This window comes from Melanerpes formicivorus, unplaced genomic scaffold, assembly GCF_026170545.1.
Source record: "Melanerpes formicivorus ecotype bairdi unplaced genomic scaffold, bMelFor1.0.p_v2 SCAF_16, whole genome shotgun sequence".
In the NCBI taxonomy this organism is placed as follows: Eukaryota; Metazoa; Chordata; class Aves; order Piciformes; family Picidae; genus Melanerpes; species Melanerpes formicivorus.
Genome location: NW_027142368.1, coordinates 9,434,922 through 9,456,121, shown reverse-complemented (window position 1 = coordinate 9,456,121; position 21,200 = coordinate 9,434,922). Strand labels below are relative to the sequence as shown.

At 42.8% G+C, this 21,200-nt stretch overlaps 2 protein-coding genes across 14 annotated transcripts in view; one reads left to right on the top strand and one right to left on the bottom strand.

Moving 5' to 3' along the window:
• TUB (TUB bipartite transcription factor) overlaps positions 1 to 3,540 on the top strand; it is a 135,645-nt gene extending 132,105 nt beyond the window's left edge. For all 7 annotated transcript variants that reach the window (XM_068148042.1, XM_068148043.1, XM_068148045.1 and 4 more), the window contains 2 exons: positions 874 to 1,045; positions 2,406 to 3,540. In XM_068148042.1, the coding sequence (XP_068004143.1) occupies positions 874 to 1,045; positions 2,406 to 2,539 (306 nt within the window). In that variant the 3' untranslated portion in view covers positions 2,540 to 3,540. The remainder of the gene's footprint in view (positions 1 to 873; positions 1,046 to 2,405) is intronic.
• RIC3 (RIC3 acetylcholine receptor chaperone) overlaps positions 1 to 21,200 on the bottom strand; it is a 63,804-nt gene that overhangs the window by 20,517 nt on the left and 22,087 nt on the right. For 3 of the 7 annotated variants that reach the window (XM_068148053.1, XM_068148056.1, XM_068148052.1), the window contains exon 5: positions 17,455 to 17,603. In XM_068148053.1, coding sequence (XP_068004154.1) covers positions 17,455 to 17,603 — 149 coding nt within the window. Of the gene's footprint in view, positions 1 to 2,730; positions 15,829 to 17,454; positions 17,604 to 21,200 lie in introns of those variants that run through there. The other 4 variants (XM_068148051.1, XM_068148049.1, XM_068148050.1 and 1 more) reach the window with 3 other exon arrangements.

Sequence of the window (21,200 nt, the reverse complement as noted above, 5' to 3'; positions counted from 1 at the left end):
GACCCCATGACTAGACCATGGCACCAAGTGCCACGTCCAATCTCCTCTTGAACACCTCCAGGGTTGATGACTCAACCACCTCCCTGGGCAACCCGTTCCAATGACGAATGACTCGCTCGGTGAAGAACTTCCTCCTCACCTCGAGTCTAAACCTCCCCTGGCGCAGCTTGAGACTGTGTCCCCTTGTTCTGGTGCTGGTTGCCTGGGAGAAGAGGCCAACCCCTTCCTGGCTACAACCACCCTTCAGGTAGTTGTAGAGGGCAATGAGGTCACCCCTGAGCCTCCTCTTCTCCAGGCTAAACAATCCCAGTTCCCTCAGCCTCTCCTCATAGGGCTTGTGTTCAAGGCCTCTCACCAGCCTTGTTGCCCTTCTCTGGACACATTCAAGTGTTTCAATGTCCTTCTTAAACTGAGGAGCCCAGAACTGGACACAGTACTCAAGGTGCGGCCTAACCAAAGCAGAGTACAGGGGCACAATGACCTCCCTGCTCCTGCTGGCCACACTATTCCTAATGCAGGCCAGACTTGAGTTCTTTTTCAGTGACATTTGGGGCTCTTGCATTTCTGAAGGTTTAGATGTTAAAAGAAGAGAGTATTTGAAAAATTGCAGAACAATGGGATGTATGACTCACAAAAGCACTACAAATAATGTCTTTCGATAACAAAAGATGCACCTAACCTTTTCCAAGCTCTGGAAAAGATCAAAATGCACATTCACAGAGCTCACTGTTTCATTCAGTGCTGCTGTTTTGAGAGTTGAGTGTGACCAATTAATCTTTGGGCTAGGATTTATGAATGTTTTGGGGGCTTTGGTGAATTTCTTTTTGCCTTGCAAGAGTGTTCAATTGCATTGTGTATCTGTGGTGCATACAGGAACATGAGACACTTCTTGCAAGATGGCAGAACAAAAATACAGAGAGTGTGATTGAGCTGCATAACAAAACACCAGTCTGGAATGATGACACCCAGTCCTATGTTTTAAATTTCCATGGACGAGTCACACAGGCCTCAGTGAAAAACTTCCAAATCATTCATGATAATGATCGTAAGTACAGCTCTCGGTCTGTAGTGTGTGAAACCAGTACCCCATGCACAGCCTGACAGTGATTCTGCTCTTGCTGTTGTTACTTGAGCAAGTTTAATTTATTACATGGGTCCAATTCAGCCATGTGGCTGAGACATTGATCCAAGTTGGGTGTTCAAATGCTCATGCTTGAGGCAGCTCATTCTGTTATGTGCTATCATAGTTTCCTCCCTTGGCTGCTCAAAATGTGAACTGAAGAACACTTTGGAGTCCTTCCTGCTCTCAGAGCTGTGGTACTCCCAGTCAGCAGGACCATGAGGCAGTATCACTCTGCTCAAGCACTTGAGTCAAACAATCCTGCCTTAGTGTTTTGCTTCACTCTGGGACCCATATGTTGCCCAGCTAGAGACAGCTGCACTCATGTCCCACTGCACAATTACCTTGTCATTACTGTCTTTGTATCCTTAGCCCATCAGAACACCCCAAAAATGTCAGGACTGCCTTTCACACCATCACAGGGAGCTTACTGATGTGCTGCTCTCTGCCAGCAATGCCCAGCCCCTTTTATTCTCAAGTTTAAGCACACTTCTTGGAGCAGGGTTAAAGACACATGCGTGAGTGGAGTGATGCTGCCCTACTTTACGCTCCCTTCCGGCAGGCATGGTCACTAGTGCTGGAGCACACTGGGCTGTACCAGTGCTAAGCTTAGACTGTAGAGGAAGAGTGGAAGCTGATGAAAGTGGCTGTGCCACTCTCCAAGGAGCAACACTGAATTTGAGGAACTGTTGTATGCATTTGCTGCATTTTATAAGGTGAAACAATTACACCTGCTTCTGCAGATGAACAGTTCAAACTGTGAATGAGGCTGAGATTTCCTCTTGCTGACAAAGAGTACAATAGGGAAAAGAGGAAGAATTTCTGAATATGACAAACTAGACATGATTAAGTCTAGATTAGAGTTATGTCTTCTCTTCCCCTGTTATCCTTGCTTGTCCACTTGTCTGAAGTTAAGTAGGAAGAGAATTAATTCATTCTTGGTACATGTGAAGCTTGGTACTAGGTCTATATAAAAGGTTTGAGCAACCTGCACAAAAGCAATTTTTTCTCTCTGCTTGCAGAACCCACTTTTTATCTGTGAAATTTTTTTGACAGTAACAAGTCTTGCAGTCCTTCATCATTCAGCTGTTCCTTGCTCAAGCTCTCCTTGCTTCTCCCTCTGGTCTCAGCACACCCACTTGCATATGTTTTGTGGAGCTTGATTGAGCGAGCATAGTTTGTATTTTGTTGAACTGGCCTAGAAAATTATGTTGGATGCATAACTATTTAGTAAGGGCTGCAAACAAAATAAATGCTTTATCACCTTTTATGACCTTTCTTGCAGCTGACTATATAGTGATGCAGTTTGGCCGCGTGGCTGAGGATGTGTTCACCATGGACTACAACTACCCAATGTGCGCACTACAAGCCTTTGCTATTGCCCTTTCCAGTTTTGACAGCAAGCTGGCTTGTGAGTAGAAGGGCATGGGTGAGCATCCTCTCAAAGGAAGCAGTTTGCCACATGGTTCCCAATTCCTCCTGGTGTCACATATGGTTCATGCTAAACAGGTCAGGGAAAATGCAGTTGTGGAGGACAACTCTGTTGCTGAAGAGAAAGGCAAAGGAATCTTCTGAAAATCCAGGACTTTCAGGAAACAAAAAAAAAGATATTTTCCTTTTATTTTCTGTCATATTTTTCTGGACGTGGCATCAGTTTGTGTAAATAGAAGTTCTCTATCATGTCCTTGATTCTGTTACGGAGATGTGCCATGATGTACTGTACCGTGGCTCTAGCAGCACCACGACCATGGTGTCTTTTTTAAATCCAGAAGGGGCGTGCAGGCTCAAACGATTTCTTTTTACGTTTTAAGAATTATTCCAAGGCTGCAATCATACCTCAAGGTTGCATTCCTACATCCACTAATCAGAGCTCCACATCATCCAATGTAATGGAAAGATCACAAGAAAAGGTGCACTTTTTGGAACGTGCAAGGGTCTCGTGTAGTAGAAAGCCAAGCCTGAAGGTAGCAAACCTATACGGGACTGGACTCGATGCATTGCTGTTGTGTACGTGGTAGGGCATGCTGAATTGTAATTGCAGTAGGAGGAAACGGAGAAGTAGAAAGCACAAAACAATGTTGCACAGGTCACTTGAATTCTGAGCTGTCATTATGTTTTTAACATCTACATGCTTTTTGATTTGTTTCAAATGAAAATGCGTTTGGAGTGCAGGAAAGGAGAAGGGAAAACGCTGAGATGCCAAGAAAGCATAACTTATGTTGAATTTGGCTTGAGCGCGTGGGGAATTCATATCCTTGTATTGCTGTGGGAATTCAGGCACATATTTTGTATGAAGTGATATAAACAGTTGGATAAAGGCTCTCTGCAGAGAATCTTACTATTTTGAAGAGACTGTGTAAAGCTGAGGAAGGTAAATGGAACTATTTTATTAAATTTGTCTGGCCTTTGCGATTTTACAATTTGTTGATTGTATTTTTTGACCTTTTCAGCTACAGCCACTTTTAATATTTATTTCCCATTGTAAGAACACTTGGTATCGATTGAAACCGTGTATGTTGTTCTCTAATGTAAACGTGCCAGCTACTGAGCTAAATCCTTCTAGGCAAATCTAGTGTATGCTGCATACAAATGAGACACTGGCAGGGCAGCAAATGCCTTAAAACAGTCTGGGGTTTTGGTTTTGTTTTTCCTGCTTTATCTGGAATATGTAAACAAATGCCATTTCAAAAGAGAAGCAAAGAACAAGGCATTCCTTTCTCTTCTGAACATCTCACAAGCCAAGAGCTGCAACTGAAAGCACACTGTAAAACACCTTTACAAATGAGCCTGTCTGCCATCATTCTGTAAAATGTTCCCCTGAACAGCACACAGAGTTATAGAATTCATATGCAGTTCACCAGAAAGGTATTGAAATGTGAGTGAAGGAGTAGTTGTGTTTTATACTCTTGTCTTCAGATCCTCCTTTTTATTCTTTCTAGATTCTTGCATTGCACAACCAAAGATTATGTAATGGGAAAATGAGATCAGATCTATTTGTCTCATAGCTGTCAGTCCCTTCGTGACTATAGGGGACAGGCCACGAGGAGAGGTTGTGCCGTTTGGACTGTGTAACTTCAACTAATAAAAGAAATATGCTCTCTTCTTCATGTTAGCCTCCAGGTCTCCTTCCCACTATGGGGAAAAGGCAATTTCAGATAAGAGATGGACATAACTACTTGCCAGCATTTTTGCTAATTTTTTTTTAACAGATATATGGGAAAAAAATTAATCTGCTGGCTTTGGACAGTGTTATGTTGATGGACTCAGCCTGTCAAATGTCATCTTTAAATAACAGACCTTTTCTCAGACCTTTTTGCAGGAAGCTCTTCCACACAGTGGCATAAAATGGAAAGACACCTCACCTTTTGTTTGAGAGAATTGAGCAGGCAGTTCCCTCCTGAGCTACTAAAACAATGAGTCACGAGCTGTAGTGTGATACTTTGGCTTTGCACATGGGTGTTTTGTTTTTCTCTGTAGTTGGTGGTTTCCCACCACTTCACATCTCCATCTGTGAACTCATTTTGTACTTTAACAGAGCAGGCTCTTAGGCCTTTCATTACCTCATGTCAGTCTTCAAAAACTAGCTCCAGAATTTTTTTGTTTAGACTACTGCAAAACCAGGCAGGAGTTCCCACTGCTGGTGTTTAGGTGTGATGTGGATTTCAAAAGCTCTGCAGCATGGGATCTATTGAGTCTGCTTGGTTTTAACTCAGTGGTTCACCGGTCACCTGTTTTCTTTAAAGCCTGAGAGAGTGGCACCTGACATAGTTTTCTGCCTCTTTCTGTGCACAACACTGTGTCAAAGGAACCAAGTGCAAATACACAATACACAAGGAGTGGAGTTGCTTCAGGAAGAGTTATTTTTAATGTGGATCCTAACAATGGCCTGATTTGTGTCATGGCCCCACAGGGAGCTGGCACGAAAAGGAAGCTCGTGTGCAGTGAACTCCTGCACAAGGGTGAGAAGGAGGGCCTGGGGAAAGGCAGAGCATTCAGCTTCTCGGGACAGTTTTGCTGCCAGCACATTGTGTGACTTCACTCTCACTGCATGTTCTTCCCAGCCAGGTATTTTTTTAACCTGTAAGCATGCCAGGAGGAAAGGGTGACTCAAATTCCCATCATCTGAACAAAATCACAGAGAAGTATCAGCCAATGAGCTGCTGAGAGAAAAATTCCCCACCACAAACTGGGATCACTAGAGGGGGATGTTAAGCTGGGACACGAGGAGCTCTCATTGAAGCAAATTCAGTTCTAATAGGATTTGTGTGTAGTGGCCTTTGCCCAAATACTGATTCCTCACTGTCCTTGAGTGAGGTGGTGTTTTCTTTTCACTTGCCTGTCACCATCTGCTCCAGAAGCAGCTGCTTTTAATGTAGCATCTACATAACATCTGACGGACATTTTCTGGTGAAAGTCACTACTGCTTGTCAATGCAAGGTGCTACCACAAGCTTCCTAGCACATCTCCAAGTTTTGTTTTCCTAGCTGGATAAAGTCACAGCAAGTTCTATCTTAACATAGAGGCATAGCTGAGATTACACTGTCCTCACAAAATTAGGCTTGTGCAAGCTTGGCACAGCAGTAAAATCTTGGCACCATGTGTGCTAAAGTAACCAAGAAGTAGCTGGCATGCTCATATTAGTAGTAGCTTCTGCAGGGCCTGCATGTCAATGTGCAGCTGGACATAACCTTGTTTACTTAGCATGACAATATAATGGCACTGAGCTGTGTATTTCCTTCACATAGTCCTAGTGAGTGTTCAGCTACAGTACATTTAATATTATTGAAAATTCCAGTATTGATGGTTTTATTTTTTCTTTGCAGCTGCTGTTGATTTTGGCAGAGGGTGGTAAACAAATTCCTTGCCTGAATTGCTAATAGGCAAATACTGCATGCTTTAATGAGAGTTCTTAATGTAACTTGTCACTTGTATACATCAAACAGTTTCTTCCTGGCACTTTATCTAATTTTCTTCATCTCTGATGCTCTGTTCCTTCTCATTCTCTTCACAATCCCTTTATCTTTTCTTCAAGGTTGTGCAACTCAAAAGTGTTTATTTTGACAACATTACTCAGTGATCTCTCTGCAGAAGAATAATGCCTTCGGTGCTCATCCAGTGATGCTTCTACAATAGAAGCCTTATCAGAAGGGTGAATTTGGCCCTTTGGCTTTTCAGTAGAGTGAATTAACATATTAAAAGGTAACAGATTAACCAAACAACAACAAAAAAAACTTACCTAAAATGTAATCAGAATTTTTCTCAGTAAACATTCCATAATCAGAGTTTCCAAGCCATTGGCTGCAAAGTAATGAGCAGAACTGTCCACAAGCCTGGAGGCAGCCTGTTAGACAGATTGCCTTTGTAGTGCTGCCTTATTTTTCCTTTTTCAAAAGGTTGAAAGTGATTGTGTGTTGGTGTCCTAAAACAGAGTTTAGTTTTTAGCTAGACATGCCCCCCTCTCCTTTTGTAGGATAATATATGGCACATAAAATAGTAACATCACAGCCTATCAGTGCAAATTCTGATGCTAAGAAGTCTGTGAGGATGATTCTGTAATAGTTCCTGGGCAAGTCTCTCGCTATTCAAGTTGCCTTAGTGCTGGTGTTCCTAGTGGGCTGTCCTCATGAGGTACAGGAATGGAAGGAGCTTTAGTGGAAGGGCTCTGTAATAAAATCTGGTAGCTGCAGCATTGAAAAATATTGTGGAGGCAAATGACACCACTGAGTTTCACCAGTCATGGTCAACCAGTGCCATCAGTTTGAACTTCCTGGGTTTTTGCTCCCTTTTGGTAATGGGAAGCAGGGACTTTCAACAAGCAGAGACATCAGTGAGGTCTCTAGAAGTACTGAGTATACTTTCTACCTATAAAAGTCTTACCCCTACCTGAGTGCTGGACATTAAAAAAGAAGGAAAACAACTGAGTCTTTAGTACATAAGGATACAACAAGGACTGGATGTCACAAGGTGAACAAGAGCTCTTGTCCTGAAGAGATGACCCCTCTAGACCAGTACCAGAATATTTTCTCTTTTATTGTTGTGGTGTTATCAGACAAGGGCTTGCCTGGTGTTTGGGGCAGAAAGAGTCTCTCCTGATGTGTGGCATGCATCAGAGGGGGTTTGATTCTGTGCTGGCCTAACTAGTTCCCACACACTATCCTGTTGCTCTCCTAAAACATCACTTGCAAGATTTTCCCTGATTTTAGAGAAGCTTGTACTCACCAGTAAAATATCCCTGCTTGGCAAATAAGGCCAGCACGTCACCTTTACTAGAATTATAGGCTGATAGCTCTCAGATTTCTCAAAAGAACTCACTTGGCTCAAAGAAAACAGTTTTATACATGCCAATCTTGTTCTAGAATTCCTCTAGTTGTAGATGCAGGCCACTCATGTATGTGCTACTTAGTGAAAACAGGTCTGTTGGTCTCCCTGTGTGAAATGTACCTTCCAGGGCTCTTTCTGTTGCACAACTATCTTGATGTTTTGGTATTTTGCTGTGAACTACCTAGCTCAGTAGCTGATACTCACAAATGCCTGTGTATTGGATGAAAATGCATTAAAGGTTATTTTATACGTTGTATTTTATTTAACTGCCTAAAAAATTCCAGCTCCCCTTTTTCAGTCAGGATGTGTTCATCCCTTCATCCCTACCCTCACTCGGGAAGACTTGAATGAACTGGCTCTCTTGAGACTGTTTAATGGAACCAATACACTGGTTTGCTAAATTGCTTTAGGAGGAGGATACAGTTCAGAAAAGTTATGCTTGCATTTTGGAGGAAACCCCCTTCTTAATCACTCTTACTGGATTGCTCAATGACACTGGAAGCTTACTATGGTTTTATTTTGGTCTACAACAGCAGTTTGAAAATTACTCTGACTAAAGTTTGATAGCACAACTGGCATGAAGTCCTACCTGCAGGTCAGAACCTAGCCAGTGAACACTCCTGCATCTACTCTGCTTAGGTACTCCCTGCCTGCAAAAAAAAGTGCTGAAGAGTCACAAATCTGTGATAAAATCAGACTATTCTTTTAGGCTATCCAGCAGCTGGCCTGGAGATCAGGTCACCCAGGTTTTAATCCCCACTGACTGTGACTTTGTGCCAATCTTGTAACCTCTTTGTGCCTCAGTTCCAATGAACTGAATTGAAATAATAGTGTTCAGACCTGCCTGTGTCTGTCCCTGTTCTGCTGAGAGGCTTCTCAGGAGTGTTTTGAGGCTGGTGGGTGGCAGGTTGGCATGTTGAGTATCCTATTTAATGCTCACTGAAGGAACCACAGTAATCTGTGAAGAGTTTCCTGCCAGGGATGTAGGAATTGACTAGCTAACCAGTCTCTTAGGCTCAGAACTTGACACTGTTGGATTCTATGGAAATTTAGTCAATGATTTCAGCGAGCATTGAATTTTTTTTTACCTACTATCACTTTTCATCACTAAATGTGTGTGGGGAAAAAAGTAAGGGCAATCCATCTGATAGATTTTTCTTTACCAGTGATGTGGTGGTGGCTGTGTTTTAGTTTGCACCATCAGCTGTTTTAAAACTTACTCCTGAATACACTGCAGAAGTTGGAGTTAATGCAGCTGCCTATTTAGTCTTTTCTGTAGCCAACTCAGACACTTGGCAACAGGGCTGCAGATTGCCTTTTTGTACCTTTGGGTTGGTTTTGATGTTTTAGTTTTTTCTTGGCTGGGACTCTGCTGCTCAGCATTGTTGTTACAGCAGACTTTGACTGTCACGCACATCTGATTTGAAAACAATGAGTCTCATGATTCATAGCTACCTTTATCCTCACATGGGATGTTTACAGTGCCATCTGTTTCTCCCCTTTGACCCTGTGTCTGTAGCTTCTTGCTGAGGTTATCCCAGTTGGCACAATGCCATTAGAAGTATCACTAACTTATAAAGTGAATTCCCTCAGAGGAACAGAATGTAGTTTATAGACATTTGTGTAACTCTTTTTAGCTGACTGGGTAAAATGGCAAGGAAATTATTTCTTCTTAAGCTTGTCTTGAAGTTTGAGCTCTCATTTGAGCAGTAAGCTCCTGATCCTGCAGCTCCATCTGTGCAACCAGAATTCAGCTTGGCCTATGCAGATTTGGCTGCAGGCATCTGTCAGCATGATCAGGACACAGTAAGTGATGGGATTTCCAAAGTCCTAACAGGACTGCACTTCTGATTCTCAAACATCACATAAGACCTCATGTACCTTACCTATGTTAACTTACCAAATAACAGCAGCAGCATTTTCACTCCCTTTGAATATTTAAAGGCTATCCTTACTGTCCAGGCATGGGTGACTCTATCAGATGTTCAGCCTTGATGTCTTGGAAAATTGCGTCATGAAGTGGCTTATTTTGACAGTGCAGTCTCACAAGTACAAAAAACCCCAGTATGTTTTGTGACAGTGGGCTTTGGGCACTGCTCAGTCTATGAAGTTCAGCCTTCAAACACATTTGTGAGCTCTGACACCTTGAACAGGAGGTTTGCATTCCAGTCGGGGGACATCAGAATAGAATAGAATTAACCAGGTTGGAAAAGACCTGTGAGATTATCAAGTCCAACCTATCATCCAACACTATCTAATCAACTTAAACCATGGCACCAAGCACCCCATCAAGTCTCTTCCTAAACATCTCCAGTGATGGTGACTCCACCATCTCCCTGGGCAGCCCATTCTAATGGCCAATCACTCTTTCTATGAAGAATTTCTTCCTAACATCCAGCCTAAACCTCCCCGGTGCAGATGTAATCATTACAATCCTGTTCTCTTCCCTAGGATGAATGTCTTGTCCTCACCAGCTAGAAGTAGAGCTGTATTGAACCTGATGTGTCTTTAAGCAATATGGTATTTTTTAACTATTTAAAAATGCTCTCAAGATAATTTTGAGCTCAGAGGAGTCTGTGAAGCAGCTATAGGTGTACCAAGATGATTTGGTAGAGAGGCAGCTGCCTTTTCTCAGCTGACATAGAGGAGTGCTTGATAGTCCTGCTGTGAAAAGATGTAGCTCTTACAGTGTGCTCTCCTCGGGGTTTTGCCTTATGATCCTGCTTCCTGTGCACCACTATCTTTATTTCTGAAGGTCAGTACTTACAGTGCTAAACACAAATAGAGCAGTTTTTCCTACTCATGTCTCTGCCTCATTTTCTGCTGCCTTACCTGTGATATTTGATACTGAAAATAGAAGTTTCATCTAAGAAAAACCAGGATTTCTAGGCAAAACTATTAACTTTCTGTCCTATATGCCTGAATTGACAGAGGGCTTTTGCTTTTAACCAGAAATCTTAACTACTGGAAGATTAGGAAACATCCTGTGATAACCCTGTTGCATACTACATCTGGGACACAGTGTGAGGACCTGGTCCAAGGTGGCACCACTTTTTTGTTTGTTTTGTTTGTGGATTGGTTTTTTTGGGGGTTGGGGAGTGCTTTCTGCTGACTCTTTTATGCTTAGTGCAGTCTCTTCCACCTTGGGGCCAATCTGTGTAAGTACCAGCCTTAAACATCCACAAACTGAACCAAATGCTTCACAAGGAGGCTACACATCAGCTAGTAAAGCCTCACAACAAGCAGCCCAGGAGCAGCAGGTAAGTGTCATTATTCTTTTAATGGCAGTGGAGCTGTGATTTGCAGCTTATGAAGGCCAACAGAAAAAACAACAAGCAAAGAGTTATTTTTAGAGCTGGTACTAAAACTCAGTTCTTAGTCCCTAAACCTGTATTCTAACTACTGCTGTGGGTGAGCAGCTAGCAGACAGAGGTCTTTATTGTGAAGACTAAACTGTTTCACTTCAGTTTGGAATACTGGAAAACCAGCATTGCTACAGTTTTGTGCACATTAATTCATCAAGATGGCCCAGAGCAAGCATGAGAGTGCTGTGCAAGTGTTAGGAGCTACAAAGTTGCTCAGCAAACATATTCAATTGGGCCCACCGTGTTTTCCTAAGTGGGGGTCCATTTTATCTGGAGAGTCAGTGTTCTGCAATGTAGAACACTGGTTTGGGAATGTAGCTCTTCAGCTGTGGTGGATTCTCAAGCTGCTGAATTTGGTGAGACTATGACAAGGGGTTTTGCTGTTGCTTTTCTTTTTGTTCTAAAACCCAACTCTGTTTTCAAAAGCTCTGGTTATTCTGTCTTTTGGACTACAGAGCACGAGTCCATGAGGATGAATGTTGTTTGATCTCACTTCAAATACTTTCAGCTTCTCTTTAATCTGTGTTATTTGTATTTTCCTTGTTTTATTTTAAGCTCTCTGATTTTCCCATCTATTACTTCCTCTTGTTTCAAATATGCACAGGTTTTTCCATATGGGGACACTCCAGGAAGCTAGTCAGTGAAACCTATGAAGTTAATATCTATGAATTAAAGTGTGTTAAATCCCTCTGTATATGTTCTCATTTCAAAGTAGGGTGGCCTTCAATTCTACTTGCATAATCCTCCATGGGGGCAGCCATCACATGGTGCAGTTCAAGGTTGTTCAGCTTCTGACCAAGATACTGACAAGCACATGTAAAGGATTCACCCTTCTGCATTCTTAGGGTGGCAGTTCTGACTTACAATAGCTTCTTGAACTGTACTTGCAAAGCTCAGCACCTACAGGCTAAAGGCTACATTTCTGAAGTCCTCACTCTTCCCTGGGTTCTCTTATCAAGTGTTTGTGATACATGAGGTCAGAAACAATATTCTTTTTAGTATGTGCCAGTAAAGATCTTTTAAACAGGGGCTATTGCCCTGGAGGTGTTTAAGAAAAGACTGGATGAGGCACTTAGTGCTATGATTTAGGTGATTAGTTAGGATTGGGTGATCAGTTGATGATCTTGGAGGTCTCCTCCAACCTGGTTGGTTCTGTGACCTCAAAGTGAATCATAATGTCCTTAGTGAAAGTCAGCTGGAAAAGGAAGGAATCCAGCATATGCACACTAATTGTTGGTGTAATGATTTAGGTCATAAAATTCTTATCTGTTTAACTGTTTTCCAAATACTATTTGATAATTAATCCTCTTTACAGTATTTGTGGGACCAGCACTGATCTTATACCTTGTACTCCTTTTTTTTTGTTTGCTTTGTTTCCCTGATCCCATGGAATGCTTGAAAAGATCTGTAACCATTAATGAACATCCAGGAAGAATTAAGCACTTTTGGGGGTTTTCCAATCTAGTTTAATCAGAATCCTTAATTTAAACACCACATGTGCTGTTTCTTTTAGCTTTAATAAAAAGTATAGCCATTTAATTTGCTAGGTGGGAAGCATTAGAAGTAAAGGAGCATGTGCTTTTAATAAGCCTGACTGCTTCCACTGGCTGCCCACCTGAGCTGCTACAGTTTCTTTATCAAAGGCCTGGATTTGCTGATGTTCTGACCTATGATTTTGATTTACTTTTTTAACAGAAGTTAAGTTGAGAAACTTGATTTTGTTCACATAAGCTCTTCCAGAAGATGTCTTCTACATATCATCTCCTAGATATCAATATGGGCTGGGGGATGATGAAATTGAGAGAAGCCCTACAGAAAAGGACTTGGGGGTGCTGGGGGATGAGAAGCTGGGCATGAGCCAACAATGTGCGCTTGCAGCCCAGAAGGCCAGTCGCATCCTAGGCTGTATCAGAAGCAAGGCCAGCAGATCAAGAGGGATGATTCTGCCACTTTGGTCACTGTGATGGTTTAACCCACCCTCATTAACAAAAGCTCAGCTAACTCAGTCAGGGAAGCAAATGAAAAAGCTGTATTATACAAGCAACAACTACACTCTACAATGGAATGCAATGAATATGTACAAATACACAGTATTTACAAAGAGCAAACAGCACAGAAATCCTCCTTGTCCAGGAGGACACTGCCTCGCTTCCCCCCTAACTTCTCCCTCCCCTTTTTCCTCTGGTTAATTAGAAGAAAAGAGAAAGGGAGAAATGTTAGAAAGAATTCTGGTTAGCTGAAAGCATTGTTAAAAAGTCAGTAATGCTTATCTGCAAAGTTAGCTGATAAGAGACTCTTTCCAGTGAAGCAGACGTGCCAGCAGAAAAAGATGTGAGATTCGTTAGAAAATACATCCCACACATCTGACCAATGAAATTCATTTAGAATAATCTCTTGTTTTCCTTTTTACACCCAGCTGTGGATTTGTTTGTACTTCTCCAGTCTCCTCCTCAAAAATTGCAGCTATCTTTTTAAAGGCACAGCCTAAAACTGTCACAGTCGTGTAAGTCCTGGAGCCCTCAACACAGGAAGGACATGGACCTGATGGAGCGAGTCCAGAGGAAGGCCACAAAAATAGTCAGGGGTGGGCTGACCTCTGCTATGAGGACAGGCTGAGGGAGCTGGGGTTGTTCAGCCTCAAGAAGAGAAGGCTCCATGGAGACCTAACAGCAGACTTCCAGTACCTGAAGGGGACCTATAAGAAGGCTGCAGAGAGACTGTTTCCAAAGACCTGCAGTGATAGGATGAAGGACAATGGTTTGAAATTAGAGAAGAGCAGATTTAGATTGAATATTAGGAACAAGTTCTTTACCATGAGGGTGGTGGAACACTGGAACAGGATGCCCAGGGAGGTAGTTGAGGCCCCATCCCTGGAGATATTCAAGGTCAGGATCATCAAAGCTCTGAGCAACCTGATCAAGTGGAGGATGTCCCAGCTGAGTGCACAGGGGTTGGACTAGATGACCTTTGAAGGTCCCTTCCAACCCAAATTATTCTATGATTCTAAAGTTCTCCAAATGATGGAACACTCTCTGCTAAAAGTGAACAATTAATAATGATGAATGCTGGACACCCCTATGAGATGATCCTTTATAAATATGTTTATCTGAAGGAACATTTCTGTTTCAGAGAGGGGAAAGCTGAAACAAAGTGAGGAAAGGAAGTGTTCTATCAACATGGGAAATATCAATTTGAAGGCTGCTAGTAAGCTGTACAAGCTATGGCTGGCTACATGCAGTGAGCATTTTCTTGTACCTGGGGTGGAGCTGCCAAGGCCATTGGGACCTCAGGACTGTGCTATTGAGACTCTTTGACATCACACAATCAACCTGCACCCAGCGTCATTTTCTCCTTTGGTGGTACAAAGAAATATGAAGCCTTTAGCTCTGCCACAGGTTTTAAAAGGAGTCGTAACAAGTGGTCTCTGTGTTAGTGAAGGAGAACTCATTGGGTTTTCATTTCATTTCTGCTTTCCTCACTAGTGCTGTGATAGAATTATTTCTTGTCTCACACCCCAGTGCAGCATGTGCTTGGTGTGTCTGTGAGGACTGTGTTGGCCCACCACACTCACTCACAAGACACAGCTGAATTCTGGAGCTACCTGTGCTAAAGGGCCCATGAAGAAATTCTGGACTTCAACTTGTGTGTCAAAAATGACCTTTTAGTAGGGAGGCTGGAAGACAGCAAAATCAAAAACCAGATTTGACTTAGGATGCAGCCTGTGGCAGTCTTAATATTATTGCACTTTGGAGCATGGACTTTGTTATTCATGAGTTACTGTGTTTTGGCTTCTTAATCTATGAAGATAGATTAACTCTATCTTATATTTAATGAGGAAAGCCACTTTTTCATGCTTTTACCATTATGTCTTGCACAAAATTAAATGTACAAATGTGCCCAAATGAAAACACTCAAACCTTTTATATTTCACATACCTTCAAAAGCAGCAGGAATTTGAAGTACACCACAAGCACATACTTGCCTTGACAGGTAAAATTCTGAGAGTCTGCCTTTCTGTTGGCTGCAGTAGACCTGAGATGGCATCTATGTGTTCTCGTGGCAATGGGCTGGACTACTGCTCCACCTGCAGCAGCCATGGGGCATAGATAGTATAGATCACTGGCATGGAATAAGGGCAGGCCGTACGCTTGGCAAGTTACATAGCAGCATGAATCTGTCCAGCCTCACTGTTTCTGCAGAAGAACCAGAACTGTCCATCTTCACATCCTTGGCACTCAGTCTGTCTACTCCTGTGGCTTTTAGGAGTGTTTACACTCTGAGAGCATTGTTACAGAGACAGAAGGATGGACAGATGATATTACTTGGAGTTAACAGCTTGCAGTTCAGGTAGATAATGCAACTGATTGTTACCATGGGAATGAAATTGGTACAGGAAGATAAACACAGAGACATCTTTGGGAACAAAACCCACAGGAATGACAGTTTATGACCTCTACCTTCAGAATCTAAATAACATCCACTATTGTCCCTACTACTCAAGTGCTTTCATGGTGCGTTTTCTCAGCATGCCTGTCTCATCTGAATCACTTGCTTGCTGCTTTTTCAGTGCTGCATTTTCATTTTCTGACTCCAAAGACAGATCCTCTTGGGCTGACTCTTCTGCTTCACTGCAGCTTTCAGAGCGGAATCCAGCGTTCTCTGCTTGGACAGCAGGATCATCATCCTCAGAACAACAGCAGCACTCCTCACAGCTTTGGCTGTGCTGAAGGTCCCTCTCCTCTTCACTGTTGTCAGTTACCTCATCCTTTTTCTGTGTTAAAACGTGACTGACTCTTCCTATGGTGAGATCAGAGAGCAGGCCTTCATTGCACAGATACTCCTCTTCCATGCCTTCCATTCTTTCTGCCAGCTCTTCTGCAGAGGGCTGGCTCAGGTCAGGGTAATCTACCAGGATGGTGTCCTGTTTGCGCTTGAAGCAATCAGAATTATCATAGACAGGGTAGGTCTCTTCTGGATAACCTTAGGAGCAAAGTGATATGCAGCTTGAAGTATTACCAGCATCTAGAAGTAGTACTGACTTCAGTGATGGATGCACAAGTTTTTCAGAACAGCTGTTGTTAGCACTGCCAGTAAGTGTAATAGATTTCGTGCCATGTATATGTCACAGTGTTAAATCCATGGCAAGACTGTGCAAAACAGGATTTCTTGGGAGATGATGAGAAATTTCCACTCATTTTTAGGGAGCAAGGGTATCAACTCCAAATTTCAGGAGTGACTAAGCTTTGATCCTCCCCCTCTACTCAGCCCTGGTGAGACCCCACCTGGAGTACTGTGTCCAGTTCTGGAGCCCCTATTACAAGAGGGATGTGGAGGTGCTGGAACGTGTCCAGAGAAGGGCCACAAGGATAATCAGAGGGCTGGAGCACCTCTCCTATGAGGACAGACTGAAGGAGTTGGGGCTGTTCGGTCTGCAGAAGAGAAGGCTCTGAGGTGACCACATTGTGGCCTTCCAGTATCTGAAGGGGGCCTACAGGAAGGCTGGGGAGGGACTTCTCAGGATCTCAGGTAGTGCTAGGACTAGGGGGAATGGAATGAAGCTGGAGGTGGGGAGATTCAGGCTAGATGTGAGGAGGAGGTTCTTCACCATGAGAGTGGTGAAACCCTGGAATGGGTTGTCCAGGGAGGTGGTCGAGGCCCCGTCCCTGGAGGTGTTTAAGACCAGGCTGGATGAGGCTCTGGGCAGCCTGATCTAGTGTGGGGTGTCCCTGCCCATGGCAGGGGGGTTGGAACTAGATGATCCTTGTGGTCCCTTCCAACCCTGAATGATACTATGATACTATGATACTATGGGAGCTAACAGGTGAAAATATGCATTTTAGATCTTCAAACAGATCCTTTTCTGCTGGGTTGCTGTGTTTCTGTCTACTGATTGACTCATTAAAGTTTTGAAGACTTTTGCTATAAACAACATTGTTTATCAAGTTGAAAAACCAGGTATGTCAATGACTTGGTGCATTTCATTTCAAAAAATGAAACTTGACTTGCAAAAACAGAGCTCAAGGCCACTGTTTGTGCTGTATGTTTTGGATCATTTTCGAAAGGTTCTTCAAAAGCAAGGAATTAAGTCTGCATTTAAAATGATGACAGCGAGCAGCTCAACTAGGAGAGCTTGAAAACACACTTATGTAACACATAAACACCAGGGAACAGGAAGGACATGAAAATAGGTACATTTTAAAAGACAGAGTTCCTGGAGTTGAGTTTTACATCATTGGAGCAAAGGAAAGAATGAGTAATCAAAAGTAAAAACTGTAGTAAGTTATCCAAAACATACCCAGTCTGATTTCCAAGGGTTTTATGATTCTAGGATTGTGCATGAAATCTAGCCCAGCAAATAAAGGGAAAGAGATAAACCTAGAGCAGCCAAGACCCAGCAGCAGATGGAGCATATGTGAATATTCATATGCCATTTTGGCAGCAGACAGTGTAGTGTTTATGCTACAGGAAATGCTCAGTGCCTCAAAAATCTATTTTCTTTCTCTTATGGTGGGGAAAACAAACCACCTCTTGTAAAGTTTTGAACAGTGACTTCTGAAAGGGAAGGATAAATTTAACAAAACAATTGGAAAGGGTAATCCTTACTCAGTTTATCTCACCATGGTAATGGTAAGAAAGGCTCTTGCTTACCTTCCCAGTCCTCCATGTAAGGAGCTTCTTCAGCTTCCTTCTCAGGAGAGATGCCATCTATGAATTTTCCTTCTTTCATAACTCTAGTAATTTCTCGGAGCTGCTGAAGTAACCTTTTCTCCTGGTCTGTTGTAACATTTTGAGTTCTGCTAGAAGATATTAAGGCACCAGAATTCAGTTCACTGTTATTACAAACTACAAGCAGAGTTTGAACCCAACTGTTTGGTTCATCCCAACAGTCTGAAGCAATATGGCTGGAGTATGATCACTACTCAGTATCTGCACGTGGGGTGCACCGCTACTTGGTATAAAGGTTTATCCATTTCAGAAAGCCTGCAAACTCAAAACAGGTCGAAGAAGGCAGGCACAGCCAACACAAGAGCATGAGGAAATGACACACAAGCAAGACTTGGGGGACAAAAGACACTGCAGAAATTTCTGGCCTTTGCAAGAGTGGTAGAGAATTAGATGGCCATGCCCTGTTTGATGCTTTAGAAGGGAATGTAATTCAGAACCTATGCTACATTTAAAACAACTTGGGGCTGATCAAAGTGTCTCACACAGACATTAGGCTCAAGAGTCTAATGATCCCTAATTATGACCATTAAAGGTATTAAATCTGCAAAGCCTCATTAAGATATGTCAGTTGGACAGATCATTCTGTCATACAGAGTCAACAATGCTGCCCAACAGGGAAGTGGGGGGAGAAGCAGAAGTCCTTCAGAATCAGAGGGAGTGTGGGAGAGGACTGAGCTTTTCATCAGACTAAAAGCAAACTATAATTTTGACTGTTCTACACTGCTGATTCTAGTAATTACCACTGCTCGGGTAATACAGCTGCTTACTGTTGTAGCAAAAAGGCTTCCAACAGATAAGATCATGTAATCATTACATGTTATTTCCTCTGGAAAGAAACCCAGTCTCCTAAAAGTCTATGGACAAAAGCAAAATATTTGGATGGTGGTGATCTGAGCTTTAATAACTCACTCAATAGGTCAGAATAAGAAACACACTGGCTCAAGTTAGGGGTGATAATGGTCCTGACTGTTGTGCTTGTTTGATCTTGAGCTTCAAGCTGATCTTGAGAAAGTGTTTGATCTCTGTGTAAATGCCAGGTCAGGCCTCTCAGAGGACTGAAACACTACTCTGGAGCTATTTTGTATCTCACTGTCTTTTTGGTAGGAGCTATTAACCTTAGTTTCTCAGAGAGAGTGGCCCCGGCCTAGGCAGAATGTTGAACTGACAGTGGTATGGGAGACCAGACAGATGGTCTCTGGTGATCTCCAGACAATCAGATCGACAGATAATCTTCAAGATTAGACAGCTGCTCTTTGAATATCAGGGGTGAGATGGGAAGAGAGGAGCTGGAAGCATAAAGGATTTCTGATTTAGCTCATAGGTATCTACTTAAACCTTGTTTCAGGAACTTAAAAACTTGCAGCACCCATCTTCAGTTTTTCCTCCTCCTACTGTCATGACTAGATCAGCATTTTAACAGGCATTTTCTGATACTCCACATGTATGGAAATGATGGTGACATGACAGTTACTCCATTAAAGACAGCAGTCATAGTGGTTTAAAGCCAAAAAGATTAGCTTCACACTGCTGGTTTGTTTGATGGTGATCAAAGGTGCTGACCCTGGGCTAGATTTTGTGCACCGCTGCACACACAGAGTTGTTTGCAACTGAATTTAGCCCAGGAACAGGCCCACTGGGTTCATTAGCAGCTACTCAGATTAAACAGTTTGACTGAGATCACAAGGCTAAACTCTTCTCTGCACTTTCCCTGAGGGGGGAGTTTGCCCCACAGCTTGAAAAGTTGATAGGTCCCAATGCTGTATAGAGGTTGCAGGGAGTACCCTCACGTTGTGGTGACAGTTTGTGCCGCAGAACAAGTGAAGGTGTGAGGCAGTAACTTCTCAAAAACCTGGGTTATACAGATGTAGAATTTGAGATGTGAGTTAGGAGGCAGACAAAAGGAAATGCTTTCATCAGCTTCCATCAGCTAGCTGACTTTGACAGAAGCTGTAACAGACCCGCTGCACGAATCCACCCTTTATAGACAAGTGTATGTAATTTGAATAGGTATCACCTGGATGCAAACAGAGAGGCCTGTCTGTTTAGCACAGTGGGGAGATAGGTGAGCTCAGACAATGGGATCAATCAATGCTGCTGCCTTGCTCAAGCATTTCATACAGGAAAATTCCTGACACATGGGATACCCTCATTAGAAAGTGCCGCTGTCTTACTGCAACACAAGGTCTCTCTATTTCAGAGAATTCCTCCTCCAGATACCTTGCTTAAAAGACCAGTTGCCTGGCTGAGAGGTTAAAACCAGGCAACCAGCACCAGAACAAGAGGACACAGTCTCAAGCTGCGCCAGGGGAGGTTTAAACTGAATGTTAGGAAGGAATTCTTCATAGAGTGATTGGCCATTAGAATGGGCTGCCCAGGGAGGTGGTGGAGTCACCACCACTGGAGGTGTTCAAGAGGAGACTTGATGGGGTGCTTGGTGCCATGGTTTAGTTGATTAGATGATGTTGGAAGATGGGTTGGACGCGATTATCTTGAAGGTCTCTTCCAACCTGGTCTGGTCTGGTCTGGTCTGGTCTATTCTATTCCATTCTATTCCAAAGCCCATGCACTATCTCTACTTCCTTTAAGGCCTCTAAAAAGACTTTCTGTAGGATGTTGGCAATGTGTAAGACCTTGCTGCCCGCACATGGGAGGTTTACCAGGGCATAGTGGACTTTTGAATACCAAGAGAATAGATGCAAAGTATTTATAGTGTGAGGAAAGGTCATGAATTTTGCTGTGTTTGTAGCTTCAACACAGCTATTTTCATAATGCTTACACTTTGTAGAGTCCCAAAGTGCACACCAAAGGGTAAAATAAAGGTTTCTTATTCTTACACTTTGATCAGAACATATTAATAAAGAGAGCTTAAGTAATTTTTGTTCTCTTCCTGTTTCCTTTTTATTTAAACCTATCAACATCCAGGTTGAATAAACCTATCCTTGTACTCTGCTCTAGTTACACTTTTCTAACCATGCATTTTAAGACATTCATCCAGTATTACTGAACGTGACAAGTTCACAGTGTAGAACATTCAAGCCTGGGTATATCTGAAAAACAGCTATTTGCTCCATCTAGAGGTTCTCCTCCCCTTCTCTTTACAGAGGCTATATACAAAATTCTGTATTAGAATCAGAATCTGATTTCCCCTGAGACCTTTAGATCCATCTATATAAATAGTTTGGTGAACAAAGAAGGGAAGTTCTACTAAATAGAGGCTCCAAGCCAATAACAGAGTGGAACAAATACTGGATCAGACCCTAAACCCATTTTCTCAGTAAAAAACTATATCCTATTCTGATTTAGCACAGTATCTGGGCAGCTCATAAGGCTGTTTCTGGCAGCTTAAAGGTGTCTGTAGAGCACAGCTCTCCAAACCAAAGATGAGCCCTAGTCAAAACAGCATCCTTCAGCTTCACTAGCAAAACCAGGGCAGCTTAGGGGTTCTCCTGCTAGACCCTGGCCTAACGCAGCCAGGTCTGGCACCTGGTCTTGCTGAGACAAGTACAGCTGCAATACAGAGCATGGGCCAAAGTGGGCAGAACTACAGGCTCCAAGAGAATGCAGTCTGAAGCTTGAGTAAACAAAACCTGCAAGTTTAGCACAGAACTGTTCCCACAAAATGGGTTACAACAGGCACTGGCTGATCCAGACAAAGCTCATGTGTTCCA